The 21,901-nt window shown below is 35.3% G+C and overlaps 1 protein-coding gene across 1 annotated transcript; it reads right to left on the bottom strand.

Annotated features, from left to right (window-relative positions):
* Positions 1 to 3,200: 3,200 nt before the first annotated feature.
* LOC123553355 (E3 ubiquitin-protein ligase TRIM33-like) lies at positions 3,201 to 21,450 on the bottom strand. The gene is made up of 2 exons (XM_053525106.1): positions 20,959 to 21,450; positions 3,201 to 4,201 (listed from the first exon to the last, which is right to left on the bottom strand). The coding sequence occupies exons 1-2, from the start codon at positions 21,318 to 21,320 to the stop codon at positions 3,595 to 3,597; spliced, it is 969 nt and encodes a 322-aa protein (XP_053381081.1). The 5' UTR covers positions 21,321 to 21,450; the 3' UTR covers positions 3,201 to 3,594.
* Positions 21,451 to 21,901: the final 451 nt, after the last annotated feature.

Below are 21,901 nucleotides of genomic sequence, written 5' to 3'. Positions count from 1 at the left end.
CTACTTCCTCAGAAGTTTGACCCTACCATATTTACTCTATTCTATTTCAATGTCCATTTTCGCTTGATGTAATTGTAGCTATCAAAATCATATTAATCATTTGATGCTAGAGACTTTTCACAATTTGTTTAAACACCAAAATCTATGACTAAAGTAGCTTTAAAGATTTGTTTACTGGAAATATCCAATGAATTGTTCCAATTACTGTAAGAAATAGTTTAAGCATAATTTATTTCAAACAATGTTTACACTACATCCAATTTCATTACACAATACAAAATATACATGTATGTAAATAGACAAGAGGACCATGATGGTCCTGAATCGCTCACCTCTTCCCACATGATCCAGTTTTGAGTATGACGTCGTTTTTTCTATTATTTGACATAGTGACCTAGTTTTTGAGCTCATGTGACCCAGTTTTGAACTTGACCTAGTTCTTGACCTAGATATCATCAAGGTGAACATTCTGACCAATTTTCATGAAGATCCATTCAAGGGTATGGCCTCTAGAGACTCAGAGGTCACAAGGTTTTTCTATTTCAAGACCTACTGACCTAGTTTTTGATCGCAGTTGACCCAGTTTCAAACTTGACCTAGATATCATCAAGATAAACATTCAGACCAACTTTCATACAGATCCCATGAAAAATATGGCCTCTAGAGAGGTCACAACGTTTTTTCATTATTTGACCTACTGACCTACTTTTTGATGGCACGTGACCCACTTTCGAACTTGACCTAGATATCATCAAGATGAACATGCTGACCAATTTTTATGGAGATCCATTCACAAGTATGGCCTCTAGAGAGGTCACAAGGTTTTTCTATTTTTAGACCTACTGACCAAGTTTTTGACCGCACATGACCCTGTTTCGATCTTGACCTAGATATCATCAAGATGAACATTCAGACCAACTTTCATGAAGATCCATTGAAAAATATGGCCTTTAGAGAGGTCACAAGGTTTTTCTATTATCTGACCTACTGACCTAGTTTTTGATGGCACGTGACCCACTTTCGAACTTGACCTAGATATCATCAAGATGAACATTCAGACCAACTTTCATACAGATCCCGTGGAAAATATGGCCTCTAGAGAGGTCACAAGGTTTTTCTATTTTTAGACCTACTGACCTAGTTTTTGACGGCACGTGACCCAGTTTCGAAATTGACCTAGATATCATCAAGATGAACATTCTGACCAATTTTCATGAAGATTTCATGAAATATATGGCCTCTAGAGGTCACAAGGTTTTTCTATTTTTAGACCTACTGACCTAGATTTTAACTGCACGTGACCCAGTTTCGAACTTGACCTAGATATCATCAAGATGAACATTCAGACCAACTTTCATACAGATCCCATGAAAAATATGGCCTTTAGAGAGGTCACAAGGTTTTTCTATTATTTGACCTACTGACCTAGTTTTTGATGGCATGTGACCCAGTTTCAAACTTGACCTAGATATCATCAAGATGAACGTTCTGACCAATTTTCATGAAGATCTTTTGAAATATATGGCCTCTAGAGAGGTCACAAGGTTTTTCTATTTTTAGACCTACTGACCTAGTTATTGGCTGCACGTAACCCAGTTTCGAACTTGACCTAGAAATCATCAAGGTGAACATTCTGACCAATTTTCATGAAGATCCATGAAAAATTATGGCCTCTAGAGAGGTCACAAGGTTTTTCTATTTTTAGACCTACTGACCTAGTTTTTGATGGCACGTGACCCAGTTTCGAACTTGACCTAGATATCATCAAGATGAACATTCTGACTAATTTTCATAAAGATCCCATGAAAAATGTGACCTCTAGAGTGGTCACAAGCAAAAGTTTACGGACGGACGGACGCACGCACGGACGACGGACGCAGCGCGATCACAAAAGCTCACCTTGTCACTTCGTGACAGGTGAGCTAAAAAAGCAGTAGCTTAAGCAGGTATACTAAAAAAGGTCAGAAATATTTATCAGGCTACTGTGAAATCATCAATATTGGTAGCGGACTAAATTTTGTGTTTGGTTTAATCAGGCCTTCTAAAAAGATCAGAGATAAGGATCTTTATAATTATAAGAATAAAAACTGTGGTGAAATTATAAATACTGGTAGCGGAATTAATTTTGTGGTTGCTTTAATGAACGTAAATAAATCTAAATGGATAGACAAATTATTCATTTTATCTTATTTCTACAACTTGAAAATCCAAAGAAATTTGCAGCCTAAATAATTCCGAAAATGAAACAAGTATTACACATATTTTGAAAAATTAAAGATTTCCAGAAACTTGTATAACCTAACATGAGAAAATAATAACTAAAATCTATCAAATAAAAAGTTAATGAAAATGTTGCAATATGCCTATTCTTAAATATAGAAACAGAATTTGACTACTTTTCTTTGACTATGTATTATTGGTTGTGTCAAAAACATACATTTAGTTTCTTGAGTTAACTGTTAAGTTCCATTTAAGTTTCAGTCCTGCAAAACGTAAAAATTAAAATAAAGAAAATTAACACATTGTCAAGTTGATTTTCATTTTTGTAAAGTGAACTGACATAAAGGTAGACATGTTATTGCAAATACATGTATATGACAATATCAATATGAAATACATTTTTATTTTTAAAAGTATAATTCAGCAATGTCTTTTCCACATGTACAATATTTGTACTCGTAATTGGCTAATGTCAGTAAAGTCTTTATAACTTGGTCATTCACTTCAGCACAATGATGTCTCTATTCTATAATATTTATCTTTTACTGTAGTATAAGTCATACACTTCAATTCCTTTGGAACTCCTACCAATAATCATCCTTGACATTTGCTGATTGCAACAAATGGCCTGACAAGAGGCATTTTCATCATCAAGTTTTAGAACTTCACCTATCAGTTCACCATCCAGTCCAAACTGGAGCACATTTTTGGAGTTTAATCCACACACAAGCAGACTTCCTCTTCCTGTAAGATAACTGTCATAGGCACCATTTAACTGTGGACCATTAAATTTTCCAACAACTTTTCCATGATTGTCCAGTATAATCAGTCCATTATCATAGTCAGCAACATAAATCCTTGAACCATCCTCACTGACAGCTAGACTCCTGATGTTAGAGAACAGTTCCTGTCCTGATTGGTCCTTACTGAACTGCTTCAGCTTTCTTCCTGATACACTGTATATATACACTGATGTATCAAGTCTGAAATGTACAGATTGCCATCAGCATATGCTAGACCATAACAGTAAAAGTCAGTTGTTATCTTGTTTGTTAATGTCATTCTGTTTGATAGTGAAATGAAGTGAACTTCTTGCTGGTCTGGCAAACATACAGCAGCTTGGTGTTTATTGATGGAACAAACTTGCCATGGGAATACAGGCAGATCACAGTAGTCTATGACTGCATATGTGAAACTGTCTAAACGTTTCACATTGAAACTGCTGTAATCAGACAGTAGCATTGTTCCATCCTCCAGAGTACAGGCACTGACAATATTACATCCAAATATATCTGATTCAACATTAACACAATATTTCTTGCAACCCTTGACCTTAAGTAAAGCCTCCTGTTGAGTGTTACTAACATTATAATATTATGACTTTTCATTTTTCTGACCTGAAACTTTTTGTTTAACAGATGTGACTTGTTTAACCTTCCTAGTTTCTCTCTGTGTAACATTACCAAGGGCAGGTAACTCCTGTAACAAAGCAGATAATCTTAGATCTGGTTTAAAGTCAATATCTTCTATAGGAAGCTGTGATTTGCTCACTTCAATGCATTTTTCGGCCTTGTTAGCTATATTTCTACCTTTTATAGCATTTACAAAGTTATGTGACACATTATTGTCAGCAGAGACAAGCTTGTCTCTTGCGGATTGTATGTTGGCTCTGTTTATCTCTAATGTTTCCATTTCTTCTTCAAACTTGCTTATAAAGGCTTTGTATCTCATTTCTGCGTCAGTTACTGTGTTCTTCTCCAATTCGTTAAGTCTTTCATTGATTTCCTTTCTAAACTTTCGGATATTTTCTAGTGTTGTAGCTTTTCTTTTCACAAGCTCTTGTTTTCCACGTTGGAAACTTTCATAATGAGCTTTGAGCGTTGTCGCAATTGATTCTAATTTCTTCAATGTAGTCTTCGCAGGGGATATCCTTGTGTTGCTTTGAAGAAATTCTGGTATATAAAAGATGTCTTGGCATGACCTGAAAAATAAAGAAAGCAAGTGTTACACTAGCTGTTTCTCGGAAAACCCTATATTGTATTCATATACTGAGCCAAAATTAAAAATATGTTTGTTTGCTGTTTCCCTACCTACCCACATAAAATGCTGCGCCCCGAAAGTTTTTATTGGACAATGCTGGTCATTTTTTTAGCTCATCTGATTTTTTGAAAAAAAATGATGAGTTATTGTCATCACTTGAGCGGTTGTCGGCGTCGGCGTCGGCGTCGGCGTCTGCGTCGGCGTTGCCTGGTTAAGTTTTATGTTTAGGTCAGCTTTTCTCCTAAACTATCAAAGCTATTGCTTTGAAACTTGGAATACTTGTTCACCATCATAAGCTGACCCTGTACAGCAAGAAACATAACTCCATCTTGCTTTTTGCAAGATTTATGGCCCCTTTTGTACTTAGAAAATATCAGATTTCTTGGTTAAGTTTTATGTTTAGGTCAACTTTTCTCCTAAACTATCAAAGCTATTGCTTTGAAACTTAAAATACTTGTTCACCATCATAAACAGACCCTGTACATCAAGAAACATAACTCCATCTTGCTTTTTGCAAGATTTATTGCCCCTTTTGGACTTAGAAAATCAGTTTTCTTGGTTAAGTTTTATGTTTAGGTCAGCTTTTATCCTAAACTATCAAAGCTATTGCTTTAAAACTTGCAACACTTGTTCACCATCATAAGTTGACCCTGTACAGCAAGAAACATAACTCCATCCTGCTTTTTGCAAGATTTATGGCCCCTTTTGGACTTAGAAAATAGCAGATTTCTTGGTTAAGTTTTATGTTTAGGTCAACTTTTTCTCTTAAACTATCAAAGCTATTGCTTTGAAACTTGCAACACTTGTTGACCATCATAAGCTGACCCTGTACAGCAAGCAACATAACTCCATCCTGCTTTTTGCAATAATTATTGCCCCTTTTGGACTTAGAAAATCATTTTCTTGGTTGAGTATTATGTTTAAGTCAACTTTTCTCATAAACTATCAAAGCTATTGCTTTAAAACTTGCAACAGTTTTTCACCATCATAAGTGGACACTGAACATCAAGAAACATAACTCTATCCTGCTTTTTGCAAGAATGATGGCCCTTTTTAGACTTAGAAAATCATGGGTAGGACAATATTTCTATTACACAAAAAAAATCAGATGAGCGTCAGCACCCGCAAGGCGGTGCTCTTGTTTAAGTTCCGATATGACAAGTACCACATATATTTCAAGTAAGCAAATTAATAAGTAAGAAAGTTTAAATTGTATTATTTAATTTCATCCTTTTATATGACATACACTGATTTGTTTTATTTTTACAGCAGAAATATTCTGTGAGAACGATCATATTCGACCAGTAAAAGTAAAATCCCCCACCAAAAAAAAAGATAGAATTGCCTACCTACCTACCCAACTTTAAATACCTGTAGTAGGTTCGGGAGACAGCAAACAAATACTTTTTTAAATGTGGCCCTGTAGTTTGATATCTACGTTTTATCAGTCAGTTTTTCTGTCTATTCATAGAAATCTGACAATTCAGGGGTTTTTTTTACGACTGGGGGAAGAGGCCCCAGCCTGTCATTTGGGGAAGAAAATAGCGCGCGACGAGCAGTTTTGGGGGATTTTTTCACTCAGGGGGGAATTTACAATTATGCATAATAAACACTTTAAACTATGTTTTTATTACATATTCTTGCAACTTTTAGCAACTATACACACTGTCACTTAGCAATAGATGGACTTGCACTAATGTTCACTTATCATTGTAACAAGGTGGGTGGGGAGAGTTGAAATGCTCAAATCATTGAATATTTAAAGGTCACATGCTTTTATTCACAAAAAATGCTTTAAAATAAGAGTTGCTTTTGCAAGAGTCATCATATTATTATTAAATGCATACTTTTGTTGGCTTTTTATTTCAATTGTACTAGAAAATCTTGTAAGAAAGGACAAAAAAGTCCGAAAATCACGATCGCGAAAACGTGTGACAAATATGAAAAAAACGAAAGCAAACATTAAAAATTCTTGATAAAATTTCATCTTTTCACCAGAACTATTCCATACTTATAATATCTGATTACTTAAAACATTTATATTTTATTTTGCTCTAGCAAAATACCTCGGCAAAGATAATAAATTTGCGTAACGGCCGACCGGCTTATTTAATCGAATCAAGCACATAAAATAATTACTTTAAATTAACAACACATATATCACAATACAGCATAAGCTGTAAACCGCTAATTAACAAGAGGTACAAACACGATAATCAGACGCTGCATTGTTTATCAATCATCTATATTACATACTGATGATAACCACGCGTCAGTCGGCGCGTGGCGTGATTGACATCTGTCAGTAGCTAATTAACATACGACGCTCCGCCTACTGTCATACTTACGGTGGTGTCGACAAACAGTATGAAGTTCACTGGGATTTTGATTGACAAGGGGCAGAGCTTTCGAACTCGTTACGCATCAAAGAGTATTACTGCGAGACAAGCAGACGCCCACGGCATATTATGTGCGGGTCAGATACGAGTTTTTATCGATTTTCGCTGGTCAAAACCGGAACCTCGGGTCCACTGAACGCTCTTCTAACATTTTTCTACTATTTCTAAAGGTTTTCACACCCAAAGAAAATTGTGAAAGACCGTCTGCAACTGTGAACGGATCCGATATTCGGTCGGGAAAATCGCTGGGAGTAATCTCCATTGCTTTGTTTACGATTTTGGAGGGGGGGGGGGGGGTGGGGAATTTCGGACGTAGGGGAATTTCGACTGCGGTAGGGGAAATCCTTGGCTGTGGGGGAAATCCTCGGCTGGGGGACGAGGCCGATATTCGGCCTCTGCTATAGAATAAAAAAAAACCCTGCAATTTAACATTTAAATCTCATAACATCTTGACAACGTATGCCCTGCTAAAATTTGTCAATACTAATGGTTTTGACTGTGTCTATAAAGTGGTGACTTATGATCTATTGTCATGGTGCAGCATACAACATTTTATGGTTTTGACAGTAGATGCCCTTATCTTACCTATGATCTACTGCCAAACATGTACCGTAACCATATCATTATGGTTTCGACACTAAATGTGATGACTGTTTCTAACATGTGATCTACTGTCATACATGTACCGGACCCATACACGTCATGGATATGACATTATATATCTATATAGCGTTGACTGTATCTTACCTATGAACTATTCACAAACATGTACCGTAACCATTATCATCAGGGTTCTGACAGTATATGTCTACGAAGTGGTGACTGTATCCAACCTGTGATCTACTGTCATACATATACCATACCCATTATCATCATTGTTTAGACAGTACATTTCTATATAATGGTGACTGTATCTTCCCTATGATATACTGTAATACATGTTCCAGATCCATATTCATCATGGGTTTGACTGTGTATGTCTATATAGCGGTGATTGTATCTTACCTTTGTTATACTGTAATACATGTTCCGGATCCATATTCATCATGGGTTTGACTCTGTATGTCTATAGAGAGGTGACTGTATCTTACCTATGTTATACTGTAATTCATGTTCTGGATCCATATTCATCATGGGTCTGACTGTGGATGTCTATATAGCGGTGATTGTATCTTATATGTTATGCTGAAATACATGTTCCGGATCCATATTCATCATGGGTTTGACTGTACATGTCTATATAGAGGTGATTGTATCTTACCTATGTTATACTGTAATAAGTGTTCCGGATCCATATTCAGCACGGGTTAGACTCTGTATGTCTACATAGCGGTTACTGTATCTTACCTATGTTATACTGTAATACATGTTCCGGATCCATATATATCATGGGTTTGACTGTGTATGTCTATAAAGCGGTGACTGTATCTTACCTATGTTATACTGTAATACATGTTCCGGATCCATATTCATCATGGGTTTGACTGTGTATGTCTATAAAGCGGTGACTGTATCTTACCTATGTTATACTGTAATACATGTTCCGGATCCATATTCATCATGGGTTTGACTGTGTATGTCTATATAGCGGTGACTGTATCTTACCTATGTTATACTGTAATACATGTTCCGGATCCATATTCATCATGGGTTTGACTGTGTATGTCTATATAGTGGTGACTGTATCTTACCTATGTTATACTGTAATACATGTTCCAGATCCATATCCATCATGGGTTTGACTGTACGTGTCTATATAGCGGTGATTGTATCTTACCTATGTTATACTGTAATACATGTTCTGGATCCATATTTATCATGGGTTTGACTGTGGAAGTCTACATAGCGGTTACTGTATCTTACCTATGTTATACTGTAATACATGTTCCGGATCCATATTCATCATGGGTTTGACTGTGTATGTCTATAAAGCGGTGACTGTATCTTACCTATGTTATACTGTAATACATGTTCCGGATCCATATTCATCATGGGTTTGACTGTGTATGTCTATAAAGCGGTGACTGTATCTTACCTATGTTATACTGTAATACATGTTCCGGATCCATATTCATCATGGGTTTGACTGTGTATGTCTATATAGTGGTGACTGTATCTTACCTATGTTATACTGTAATACATGTTCCGGATCCATATTCATCATGGGTTTGACTGTGTATGTCTATAAAGTGGTGACTGTATCTTACCTATGTTATACTGTAATACATGTTCCAGATCCATATCCATCATGGGTTTGACTGTACGTGTCTATATAGCGGTGATTGTATCTTACCTATGTTATACTGTAATACATGTTCTGGATCCATATTTATCATGGGTTTGACTGTGGATGTATATATAGTGGTGACTGTATCTTATATGTTATACTGTAATACATGTTCTGGATCCATATTCCTCATGGGTTTGACTGTACATGTCTATATAGCGTTGATTGTGTCTTACCTATGTTATACTGTAATACATGTTCCGGATCCATATTCATCATGGGTTTGACTGTATATGTCTATATAGTGGTGACTGTATCTTACCTATGTTATACTGTAATACATGTTCCGGATCCATATTCATCATGGGTTTGACTGTATATGTCTATATAGTGATGACTGTATCTTACCTATGTTATACTGTAATACATGTTCCGGATCCATATTCATCATGGGTTTGACTGTACATGTCTATATAGCAGTGATTGTATCTTACCTATGTTATACTGTAATACATGTTCCGGATCCATATTCATCATGGGGTTGACTGTACATGTCTTTTTAGCGGTGATTGTATCTTACCTATGATCTACTGTCATACATGTACCGGACCCATTATCATCATGGTTTTGACAGTACATGTCTATATAGTGGTCACTGTATTTTACCTATGATCTAATGACATACATGTACCACAGCCAACATCATGGTTTGACAGTACATGTCTATACAGTGGTGACTGTGTCTTACTTATGATCTATTACCATACATGTACCGCAGCCCACATCATGTTTTTACAGAACATGTCTACACAGTGGTGACTGTAGCTTACCTATGATCTACTGCCATACATGTACCGCAGCCCAATTCATGTTTTTTAAAGAACATGTCCACACAGTGGTGGCTGCATATTACCTATGATCTACCACCATACATGTTCCGCACCCGTCATCATGGCATTTTTTGGAGATTGTTCTTGCATGTGCTCTACTGTAATATATGTACCAAACCCAACCGTTTGACTGCACATGTCTATATAGTGGTGGCTGTATCTTGCCTATGATCTACTGTCGTATATGTACCACATCCATTATCAGCGTGGTTTTGAGTACATGACTATATAGTGCAATACATATTTCAATAGATGTGTTAGGTATAAGCATGTTTTCATATTCTGGGTATTCTGAGTAAAAAATTATACGTTGGCCGTCTGGCAAATAATTTGTTATTGTCAACCCCCGTATATACTCTCATGTACCATGTACTGTCAAAATAAACAGTAACCTGTATACTGTTTATTGCCATGTACATGTACGGTGAAACTAAGGAGTACCGTGTACTGTCGTACTATGCACCGTTAATTAAGTCAAAATAAACAATACAACGTACTTAGCTATAGAAAGTACCGTGACTTTTAACTATTAACAGTATACTGTAACCAGGAAAGGTCGCATGTTCGATGCTAAGTCGAGGTGAATTTTGACAGAAGACAGAGTGTCATTCGTGCTCAACCTTTGTATGTTGTGGAGAACTTGCTAGTCATTTGCGGAGAATATGTAAGTCCAGAATAGTGGTAAACTGATCTCCGTTATATATCTGTTAAAGACCCAACACGACTCGCAAAAACTTCTTGAAAATCTTTCTTATAATACAGGTAATACAACTATACTACAAGTCTTCAAGTGGACATTTTAGGCCCTTCCTAAATAAACTTTATCTGCAAACTTTTTCAGTTAATCTCTTTTCAGCATAGTTTTAAGATTATACATGAATAACTATCTTACACTGTTGAAACAAAACGAGAGTGAAATTTAACTAAATACACTGATTTATGTACATATTACTACATTGATTTCAATAAAATGTTAAGACATTAAACACATGGCCTTGGCCGAATATATGTCACTGTCAATTTGAAACAAAATTCTTGTATATCTCATATTTTTCATGCAAATCATGTATAATTACCATCATGGAAATACAAAAGAATACAGTTATTTTGTGGTGCCTCTTTAAACCCATCAAAAAAAAACTAGAGCTATCACTAAAGCTGATGAATGTACCCCCCGCATGCACTGACACAGTACGTTGCAGTTTGACGCACACAAGATTGCATAATTATGTGGACTGTATGTATACAGTATAGTAACAAAAAAAAAACAAAGTCCCATAACTATGCAGAATATTTATCTAAAATAACGTAACATGCACCGTGCACAAATAGGGTTGGTACTGATCACTTGTGTGAAGTTTCATTAAATTGTGTGCAAGGGTTCGGAAGATTAGGCGCGCACAAGTTTGCATATGCAGACTGTATGTACATAGTATGTTAACAAGAAACAAAGTCCCATAACTCTGCAATTTTTGTTGTTGAAAGAACCTAACATGCCCCATGCACAACTACTGTTGTTACTGATCACTTGTTTCATTAAATTGTGTCAAGGGGATGAGGAGAGATGGTGTGCACAAGATTATGTCTATGTATATAGTACAGTAACAAAAAAACAATGTCCCGTAACTCTGCATTTTTTTTTTCTGAAAGAATTTAACATGCCCCACGCACAACTACTGTTGTTACTGATCACTTGTGTGAAGTTTCATTAAATTGTTCCAATGGGATGAGGAGAGATGGTGCGCACAAGATTGTGTCTACGGACAGACAGACGGACGGACGTTCTAACGAAACGGTCTTTATGTGACTCCCCCATTGTTCTCTCTATTGTTCTAACAGTCACATAAAAAGAAAAATAGTCACATAAACAGAACCGAATGAATGACATCAAAGAGAAAGTACCGTTATGCAGTCACTTAACCATCATTTCGCGGGCACGGACAGACAGACAACCTGAAACCAGTATACCCCCTCCCCCTTACAACTTTGTTGTCGTGGGGTACAACAAACAGCCGATCAAACAGATATAACACTTGGCACGTTTCAGTGCGGGCCTAATCTCACCGGAAGTTTTTTACAATGGGAAGGATCTTGCGTTTCCTGGGAATCGGGTTTTCCTTTCTTTGAAAAAGCTTTGGCTGTACGATTTTTTGCTTTGAAGAGATGAATAGATAACTTACAGAACGCTGAAGGTGTCTATTATAATTACCATACCTGTCCTATGCTATTGTTTGCTGTACAATAATAGCATATCCGTGCATATCGTTAATGACAAACCACAACCTAGTTACATACATTTTCTCCCGCATGACATACGTAAACGTACCTTAAATCTAATGTTTGTAAACGGTAGTAAGGCATGCTTAAAGAATTTCATTTTGGACACATTAAAAAAAAGAGCAGAAAAATAGCATGTATGGCCATCCCGTTGTTTTAAAGAGAAGCATATTTTAAGAGGGTTGGGATTGAATTTACGAAAAATGCATGCAGTTTGTAATGTTGATGTTCATATTGCATACATTTTAATAGATATCTCAGTGTACATCAAGAATTGTGTGCTTCGATTTTATTTAGAGTTACCCTTTTCCAAATTATGTAACATTAAGTCCCTAGTAGCGTTGTATGTACTCTAGTATTTTCAAGTATTAGAAACTAGTTATCTTGTATGAAAACAAATCTCAGCTATCTTATCAAACAAATAAAGTTGTTAAACTCATTATCTGACATTTTAATGCTATGTTTAGTCTAAAGATCTAAGTCTGAATTTTTAGCAACCAGTCATATATACTCGCAAGACATTGTAACAGTATTATACGAAAGTCGACTGTGAGCTTTGGTTTCTACATTTGCTGTTCATGTTGCATATTGGAGTTCTTATGTTTACAATTCATTTTATTGTTTCATTTTAGAAAGGATTTTATTACCCCTGCCCCTAGTACATTAAAGGTGGTCAATCACATTTAATCAACATTTAATGACATTTTTTACTTTTTGTATATAGGAGAGATCGTGTTTGTATACAAATCCGTTGTATATTCTATTTTTAGAACTGATAAGACAAAGACCGGGTGGGCTGTCGCCGAGCGTCCATGTTTTTTTGTAAACATTGATGTTTTTCTAACGGCTTAAACTTTCTTAAATCATAAATGATATCAATAATGTTTTGATCAATGGAAAGGATATAAAACAAGCAATTTATTGATAACTTTTAATTTTTATTTCGAAATAAATTCGATTAATTATGAACGCTTAACTTACAGTGTTTTTCTAAAAGTTTGGAGCATCGCTACGCCGCTATTAAAATCATATGTCATTTGAAACGGTTATTAATTTTCAAAAGTTATTTGAATATAAAAATATGAAAATCGTAAGCATTTCAAAACTACTTGAATTTTTAAAATCCATAAATGAACGAAAAAGTTATTAGAAATTAAAAATTCCGATCCCATACACAAACGATGTAAAAAATATTTGTTTTGCCCACCGTCAGATAAAAGGTGTTGATGCGTGACGTCAGGGCGATCTCTCCTATTCTGGTAGAGAATTATTTAAGGAACAAAAAGACCGATTACATAGAGTTAGATTCCTATTTGAAATGTATATTTTATTATTTTTATAAAATTTTGTAATTACTCCCCTTTAATATGAAAGTATATAAAAAGCTGGGTATTTCTTTTTATTTTGATACAATGTCTAGTTTTACTTTTGCATTTGATAGACATATCAACTATTGAACAATCTGAACCAAAATGCAAGTTTTAAAGCTGTGTGTAGCTTCTGAATTCATTTATTTCCTATCTATCTTGGTTGCGCAACCAAGATAGGCAAAGGGAGGTAATAATAATTTTTCAACCTTGCATTTCTAATGAATTCCATCTAAATACATAATTTTAAATGCAAATATTTTACAAATATATTACAATATGTCTAATATTTATACATTTCCTTAGGCAAAGTATGTTTATCAAATTTATACTTATGATAAAATAACTCTGTCTTGGTTGGGCAACCAGGATAGGAAAATGAAATTTTAAAAATACCTCCAGTGAAAATCTAATTTGTATTAAGTGTTAAGTGAACATAAATGAGTGTAAATGATCAGATGCTAAAGTTTCGAACAAATCCGTTACATGACCAAAATCTGATTATCCACCTTTAACACAAAATAAAAATGGATTTTCAAGTCAACAGTTCATTGAATAAAACTATCTACACTTTTCTTTTAATTCTAAACAATGCATTGTTCGGTTTACAGTTGTAGGTTATATAGCAGTAATTCGGTCAAAATGTGCTTCCGTGATGTAGGGTGTAGTCGAAAGAAGACCCTAATAAATAGATCCTATTGTTTCCATTTTTCGCGTAAACCGGGGCCAAATGGGCATTATTTCACTAGCGGAATAGATTTTACATAAAATAAGACACTTCTCATGCTTATATTCGCATGTTTTCGAGTTATTTACTTGAAAACGAAAGTAGGGTGTTTATTCTACGGACCGCTTTCTGAAATGCAGCTATATGAGGGTACCTCACTTCAGTTGACTTGCATTTTACTGCATACTGTTCAACGCTCCTTTTTCTTTTCGTTTTCTTGAAGCTAATGTATGGATACCTTGTGGAAAATAGGTCTACGACGGAGTGAAACTGTAGAAACTGTATCAAAATTGATCTAAAGTAGCTGAATTTTATAAGAAACAAAGAACAATTTCTTTTATTGGTCTATAGCCTATTTATAACATAGTACATAGTAGAATATGGATAATTTGCTGAAATTTCTTCTGTTTGACAAAGAATAAATAGATTCTTATTTGCCCTTGAAGACCATTGCAAACGACTTAGTAATTTATATTCATTTAACTATTGTTTAATATTAACATCAGTTTTCTAGGTGAAGAAGAAAATGGTCTTTTTTAAGCATTTTGCAGATGAGTATAGGTTTATTGTTCGCTATCGGAAAGACTCGAACATTCTTGTATATTTCCTTCAATTCTTACGGAATTTAAGTTTCTTAACGGTAAAGACTGATTTCTTCTCACCCGATAAACTTCACACTGTACGGATTTATAAATTAGTGGACGCTCCATAATATGTTTTTGTTTACAGCCATTAGTCAATTTTAGACAGCTTGAGGATCGAAAATCAAAACTTCAAAAAGAAGAATTTTGTGTTCGCATCGAATCTGGATCTTGCTCGAAGCTCGAAACTGAAATGTTCAGTGTTTTATTCGAGCTAGCATTGAACATCGAGTCTGTCGAAAATGGAGATCTTAAGAAACTGATTTCGAGCTTGAATTAAATTTCGAGCGTGTAAGAAGAAACAACTTAAAAGTTTCAAAACGTTGAAATTTGAGGTAGCATATTTTCGGCAAGTTAGAAGTAGAAGATCGAAATTCAAATTTTCGAAAGGATGACGTTGAATTTCGTTGACACTGAATTTCGCACAACATGGGAAATAGAAATTAAAATAATAAAAAAACTAGTCAATCGGCATTTTAAAAATTTGAATTGCGATCTTTAAATTGGCTCTTAATTCAATACCTGCTCGATATTTGATTGAAAAATTGACTTTTGTTTTCGAACTTGTTCGACATGCAGTGCTAGATTTTCGAAACATCGAGCGAGCTTGTAAATAAAATCAATGCAAGATCGAAATTCAGCTGTTTCAGCAGTTAGTTTCACATTCAATCCTAGCTTTCAATTCGATTGCTTTGAAAATTCGAGCAGGCTTGAAATATGATTATACTGGAAATAATCTTTTTAGATTTTTTAAAACTTGAATTTCGATATATCCGATCTTGCACGATTTTTAGTCTTTCAATTATGATCTAGAGCAGATCGCAATTTCAGTATTACATTGCAATTCAGCTTTACAAAATTTGTACGATTTTCGAGCTGGCTTGACACTAATTGCTTGCTCGATATTTGACTGTAAAAAAATCCATCCCAATCTTTGAACAGGCTAGATCGAAATTCTACTTTTGAAATACCATGAATTTCAATCACTGAGCTGGCCCGAAATTTTAAACTTTTAAAAAATTGAAATAAGGCGTTCTTCGATCTTCAGGTTTAGTTTGGGATCAAAATTCGACATGTTATTAAGTTGAATTTCTATCGTCGAGCTGGCATAAGATTCTAAGCTAGTTGGACACGGCTCACGACAAAATAATAAATGTGCAGTTATTTGATTACACACAAAACTATATAAAAACTTTATTTCATAATCATGATCATCAAACAAAGCATTATAAAAGCGAGCTTCTACCCGACTGTAAGATAGTACAAATTATTTTTGCAAATTTAATCAATCAAATACCATTTAGATTATGTTCTAAATTATCTTTTCAAACTTGACAATATTCCTTACATCCAGGTGATCAAAAGGATAATGTAACGGTACATTGGCGAAGAAGGGATAGACATCGATCGTAAATAACGAAGTAGAACAGTCTCGCCAAACTTATTATCGGCTTTTGTGGTGATTTTCACGATGGGTCTAATTTTCCTATATATGCAAAATCGAATTGTAGTATAATAAGTAGCACTCTACTTGATTGAAATATAGATATACAAAGCTATAATTATTCGAGATATACTAAGTACCTAGAATGTAATGAGAATGTACTTTTGTAACACACTGTATAATATACAAATCTCCTCACAGGTCTATAAACACAATGCAGACCTATTCCGAGAATGATAACTGACTTACCTACATAAAGAACAAGACCAATGTATGCTATAATTTATCGGATACTATTAAAGGTCCAATACTAAGGAAAGTGAACATTTTAATTTCTTTTAAAAAGCACAGAAACTATTTCATTTTATTGGAAAATGAAAGTTGGTATGTAGAAATTCGAAATAAATCGCAGTATATGTACAATTATTTTTCTATGAAGTATGAAGAAAGTTAAAAAGACCTGGGGGGTCATTCTGTCGATTCATTGAAATTTCAACATAATACACATACATTTCTTTGAGTTCCAAAGACCTTTTGTAAATTTTGACCTGCCAATCTTCATTATTTAGTGTCTTGCAGAAGTCTATGCACTGGCTATGAAAAAACTTGCCAACTCACTTTCCCTTAGTAATGGACCTTTAATATAACAAAATTCCCAATTTGCTACGCATCTGTAAATATATTTGTCAATAATAAGGACATGACATTTGTATTGCATTAAAAATTCGGGCACATTTGAGAAACATTGAGAAGACTATAAGGATCTTACATGCCAACCTGTGTAAGGCAGGGTTTTCCCTACCCGAGGGACAGTGTGGAATGGAAAACCGAGCTTTAGGGAGAACAGTTGTCTTACACAGGCAGATATGTTAGATTATTTTTCTTGCCTATCATGTTCAAAATAGATTGTGGAGACTATAAGGATCTAACATGTCTGCCTGTGTAAGACAGCTGTTTTCCCTACCCTCGGGACAGCATGGATAAAAATTATTTCTTGCCTATCATGTTCAAAATAGATCGTGGAGACAAATAGATTTGGGTATTTCCCGACATTATTTATAAAGTTTATGACGTCACAATAGTACCAGTACTATGTGACGTCACCTTAGTGCACGCTATTTCAGACAAGGTTTTTCCCTAGGGAAAGACAGGAATATCTATCCCCGGCGCGTGCTCGGATAAATGTATACTTTCCCCGCTAGGTAGGCAAGAAAGATAGGTTTGGGTATTTCCTGACATTATTTATAAAATTTATGACGTCACAATGGTACCAGTACTATGTGACGTCACCTTAATTCACGCTATTTTAGACAAGGTTTTTCCCTAGGGAAAGACCAAAATTTCTTGCATACCAGACGGGGATTTCCGGTATCTTTACCGGTGCTGGGGTGTAAGATGACTCTCGTGCTGTAAATGACGTATATAAGAACTACATATATGTAGAAGATTTGTGTAGTAATTCTATTTAAAAAATGAAATGAAAATTCAATACCTTGACAGTTCATATTGGTTCCTGATAGTATATTTATCGATTCAAATCACGTTACTTTATCAAAAATTCATAACGTTACGCTGCAACTGATAAAACAAAACCGGAACTAAACATTGTTGTTTGTTTTGAAACGTCATGACGTCTTTCCTGTTTACGGACGTTGGTTTCCCGCGCTTTGTTTAAATACACTGCCATAAGAAATAGTTCTAAAAAGAAAGCTGTTCAATTGATTTTTTTTTTATTATTATTTCTTATAAATCGGTATGCAAGAAAAACATTCTGTCACTGGTTATAGGTGCAGATGGAAATATCCGGCTCTCGGGTAACTGTTTAGGCGGTAACTCGGCAGAGAGCCTCGTAACCGCCTAAACAGTTACCCTCGAGGCCGGATATTCCTATCTGCACCTACAACCAGTGAAAGAATCTTATAATCTATCCCCGGCGCGTGCTCGGATAAATGTATACTTAACCCGCTAAGTAGGCAAGACTATAGTCTCTTTCTGAGTGCACTAACGTGTGTCTAGTCAATTGTGCAGAATTCGACGTGAATGGTATTTTATAAGTTTTTTTGACATATTTGAAGAAATTGCAAGTTTAATAAGTTCTTTAATTTGCTGCTTAAATATACATTGCCGTATAAATTTTATCATAACATTATCAAAAGAAATGCGAGTCATCCGTATCACGTTCGTCAGTAAATGGTGCGTTCCCATTACGTTACACACAAATAGCGTAATTTGGTTCTCTTGTATATTATTTTGTAAAATAATCTTAGCAGGCTGGGCATATCATCTCGATCGTGATAAATAATAAACACCGATCGGTGTAACGCCTTCGGGGATAACACAGGAACAATACAAAAATTGCACGCAGGCGTGTTTGTATTGTTGACATACAGGTAAACTAAATCTGTAATATAAACTATATAAAATATAAATGTTAGTACTTTTTCTAAAGAAACTGAAACTTTTGTGTTCTTTCTGTTGTTCTTGGTTTTCCCCGATTCGGGCAGAATAATCTGACCGCGGTGATATACCCTGATCACCAGTCGTACAACAAAATATGCTAAAATCTGCGCGCGCACTATCGATATATGAAAACCTTCTATCTTCTTGACAATGAAAGTAACGAGTAATTCTAATTACGAGGCCTTTGTTCTCTGTAACATGGTAACGATTTGAATAAACATTATTTCGTTTAAGGTCGCTCTCGTCCTTCACATCTGATTTTCATGAAGAACTTGTCAGTTACTTGTGGATGTAGTATAGAATCAAAGAAACTGACTCTTTTATATAATTAAAATATAAATGGCGCAAGACCGACAAAACTTTCTGCAGTGAAAAATGTACAATAACATTTAAAGAAATAAAAATGTCAACCGTTAATTCGATATGGATTAACGATATTCAGCTAAATTAGAACATTTTTCAGAAAACGAGAAATGTGCTTGTACCAGTTTCACACCCATTACCACTACTTGACAACTGCCTTTAAAATGTGTTTCATCTGTTATCTTATTTCAGATACGTCTGTAAACGTTATCAAATATATCATCAACATTTAATGAAATAAAACTTTGTGTGCGGTACCGGTATGGCAGGTTACCTACCGGTTTCTACTGTTTACACGAAAATTTTACAACGAAAAATCCCATGTGCCTGTTGCGGGATTCGAACCCGGGGCGTCAGGGTGCTAGTCCGATGTGAATTGTAAGGAAAGTCGTCACACTTTTCATTAGCGAATTAATAGTTAACTTGGAAGAAATTTGTGGCGTTTGTATTTTTACAATTATATCAATGTCATTATTTTTGTTTGTTTGTTAAATAAAATGTCCCGTTTTATGAAGCATTCTCCACTTAGAAGAGTATGCCCGTTTAAACTTTCAGACAAATCTCAAGACCTGTGTAAAATTGAATGTTAAAAGTTTAGAGCAAAGTCATTTTTATATCAATTTGAAGATGTGTAAACCTGGTAAAAACGCATCTTTTTGAAACAAGTGGTAATATAATTTATGGAGTCAATTACCGTAAACGACATGCTACTGCATTGTTACGGTCGCTTACGTACAACCTGCAAGTTTAAATTTAAACACTGACAAATGCATGTGTGTCGACTCTATGGCTCAGTGGTTAGAGCATCGGACTAGCACCCTGACGCCCCGGGTTCGAATCCCGCAACAGGCACATGGGATTTTTCGTTGTAAAATTTTCGTGTAAACAGTAGAAACCGGTAGGTAACCTGCCATACCGGTACCGCACACAATATGTTCATGGTTTTGAAAGTACATGTATATAATATTTTAGACTGCATCTTGCTTTACCGGTACCGCATCCAACATCGTCATTGCCTTAACAGTACATGTGTATAATTTGTTAGACTATATCTTACCTGTGATCTACTGCCATACAGGTACCACACCCAACATCATCATGGTTCTGACAGTACATGAATATACATGTATTATAGTGGTAACTGTATTCTACATATGATCTACTGCCATACAGGTACCGCACCCAACATCATCGTGGTTCTGACAGTACATGAATATAGTGGTAACTGTATCTTACCTGTAATATACTGCCATACAGGTACCACACCCAACATCATCGTGGTTCTGACAGTACATGCATATACATGTATTAAAATGGTAACTGTATTCTACATATGATCTACTGCCATACAGGTACCGCACCCAACATCATCGTGGTTCCGACAGTACATGAATATACATGTATTAAAGTGGTAACTGTATTTTACATGTGATCTACTGCCATACAGGTACCACACCAAACATCATCGTGGTTCTGACAGTACATGAATATACATGTATAATAGTGGTAACTGTATTTTACATGTGATCTACTGCCATACAGGTATCACACCCAACATCATCATGCATGGTTCTGACAGTGCATGAATATACATGTATTACAGTGGTAACTGCATTCTACATATGATCTACTGCCATACAGGTACCACACCCAACATCATCGTGGTTCTGACAGTACATGTATATACATGTATTATAGTGGTAACTGTATTTTACCTGTGATCTACTGCCATACAGGTACCACACCCAACATCGATCATCATGGTTCTGTCAGTACATGAATATACATGTATTACAGTGGTAACTGTATATTAACTGCGATTTACTGCCATACAGGTACCGCACCCAGTATCATCATGGTTCTGACAGTACATGAATATATTATAGTGTTAACTGTATCTTACCTGTGATCTACCGCCATACAGGTACCGCACCCAACATCATCATGATTCTGACAGTACATGTCTATATAGTGGTGACTATGTCGATCACATCTTTCTGTCGGTGCCATAGGTTGAGTCTTGCCGGAACGTGACCGTGCCTTGATTGATCTTGATGGAAACTTTCCTTTGTCAAGTATCTTGTGTCGTTTTAGTGATGGAACCTCGTCATGAACATTCACGCAGGTCAAACAATAATAGTCTTCACATTCCACGCAGTATTTTTCAGCTTCTCTATTTCTACCTTTTTGCTCACACATAGTACATAGTAGATCAAACGTTTCATCATGCAGCACGTCAGTATTTATACTTCCTCCAAACGCCATTTTATTATGATTTTACACTTTTTGTTTTCGAACTTAATCTGTTTAACAACTATATTCAATTTTCATTGTTCGTCTCCAATTATCTTAATTACCACCATGTGTATGGATATCATATGAACATGTTAGATAGGGTCTATTGTAATTAAACTTATACTACTGACCTACTGATTAGCGTTAAAGCAAAGATAAAAATGATGATTTAAAGCGACTAACCCACACATTTTGATTTTTGATTTTTTAAAATGATTTATCACCGAAAGGACAATGCCGCCACTGTTTCGTACATTTACTTGAACCTTAATGGTTGATCAGTTTCTATAGTTTCCAGAATTACGGGAGTATTCCGCTACTAATAGGAGCGCATACATATAGATATCGCACTTTATTGTGGCGTTTTGAAATGTAAACAAATATAACTATTCGTATTATACTTTTTCGTCGGGAGTTCGATTCCCAGACTCTTAAAAATTTTGTTTTTAAAACTGTATTTAATTTCTTTTTCTTCAGTATGATTCGACGTAGACAACACAAGTTAACTAAGTTAATCTAGTTCTAACATGTTCGCTAACTTATATGTGTCA

The sequence above is a fragment of the Mercenaria mercenaria genome, chromosome 15 (genome assembly GCF_021730395.1).
Source record: "Mercenaria mercenaria strain notata chromosome 15, MADL_Memer_1, whole genome shotgun sequence".
Classification (NCBI taxonomy): domain Eukaryota; kingdom Metazoa; phylum Mollusca; class Bivalvia; order Venerida; family Veneridae; genus Mercenaria; species Mercenaria mercenaria.
This window is presented reverse-complemented; position numbering and strand designations above follow the sequence as displayed.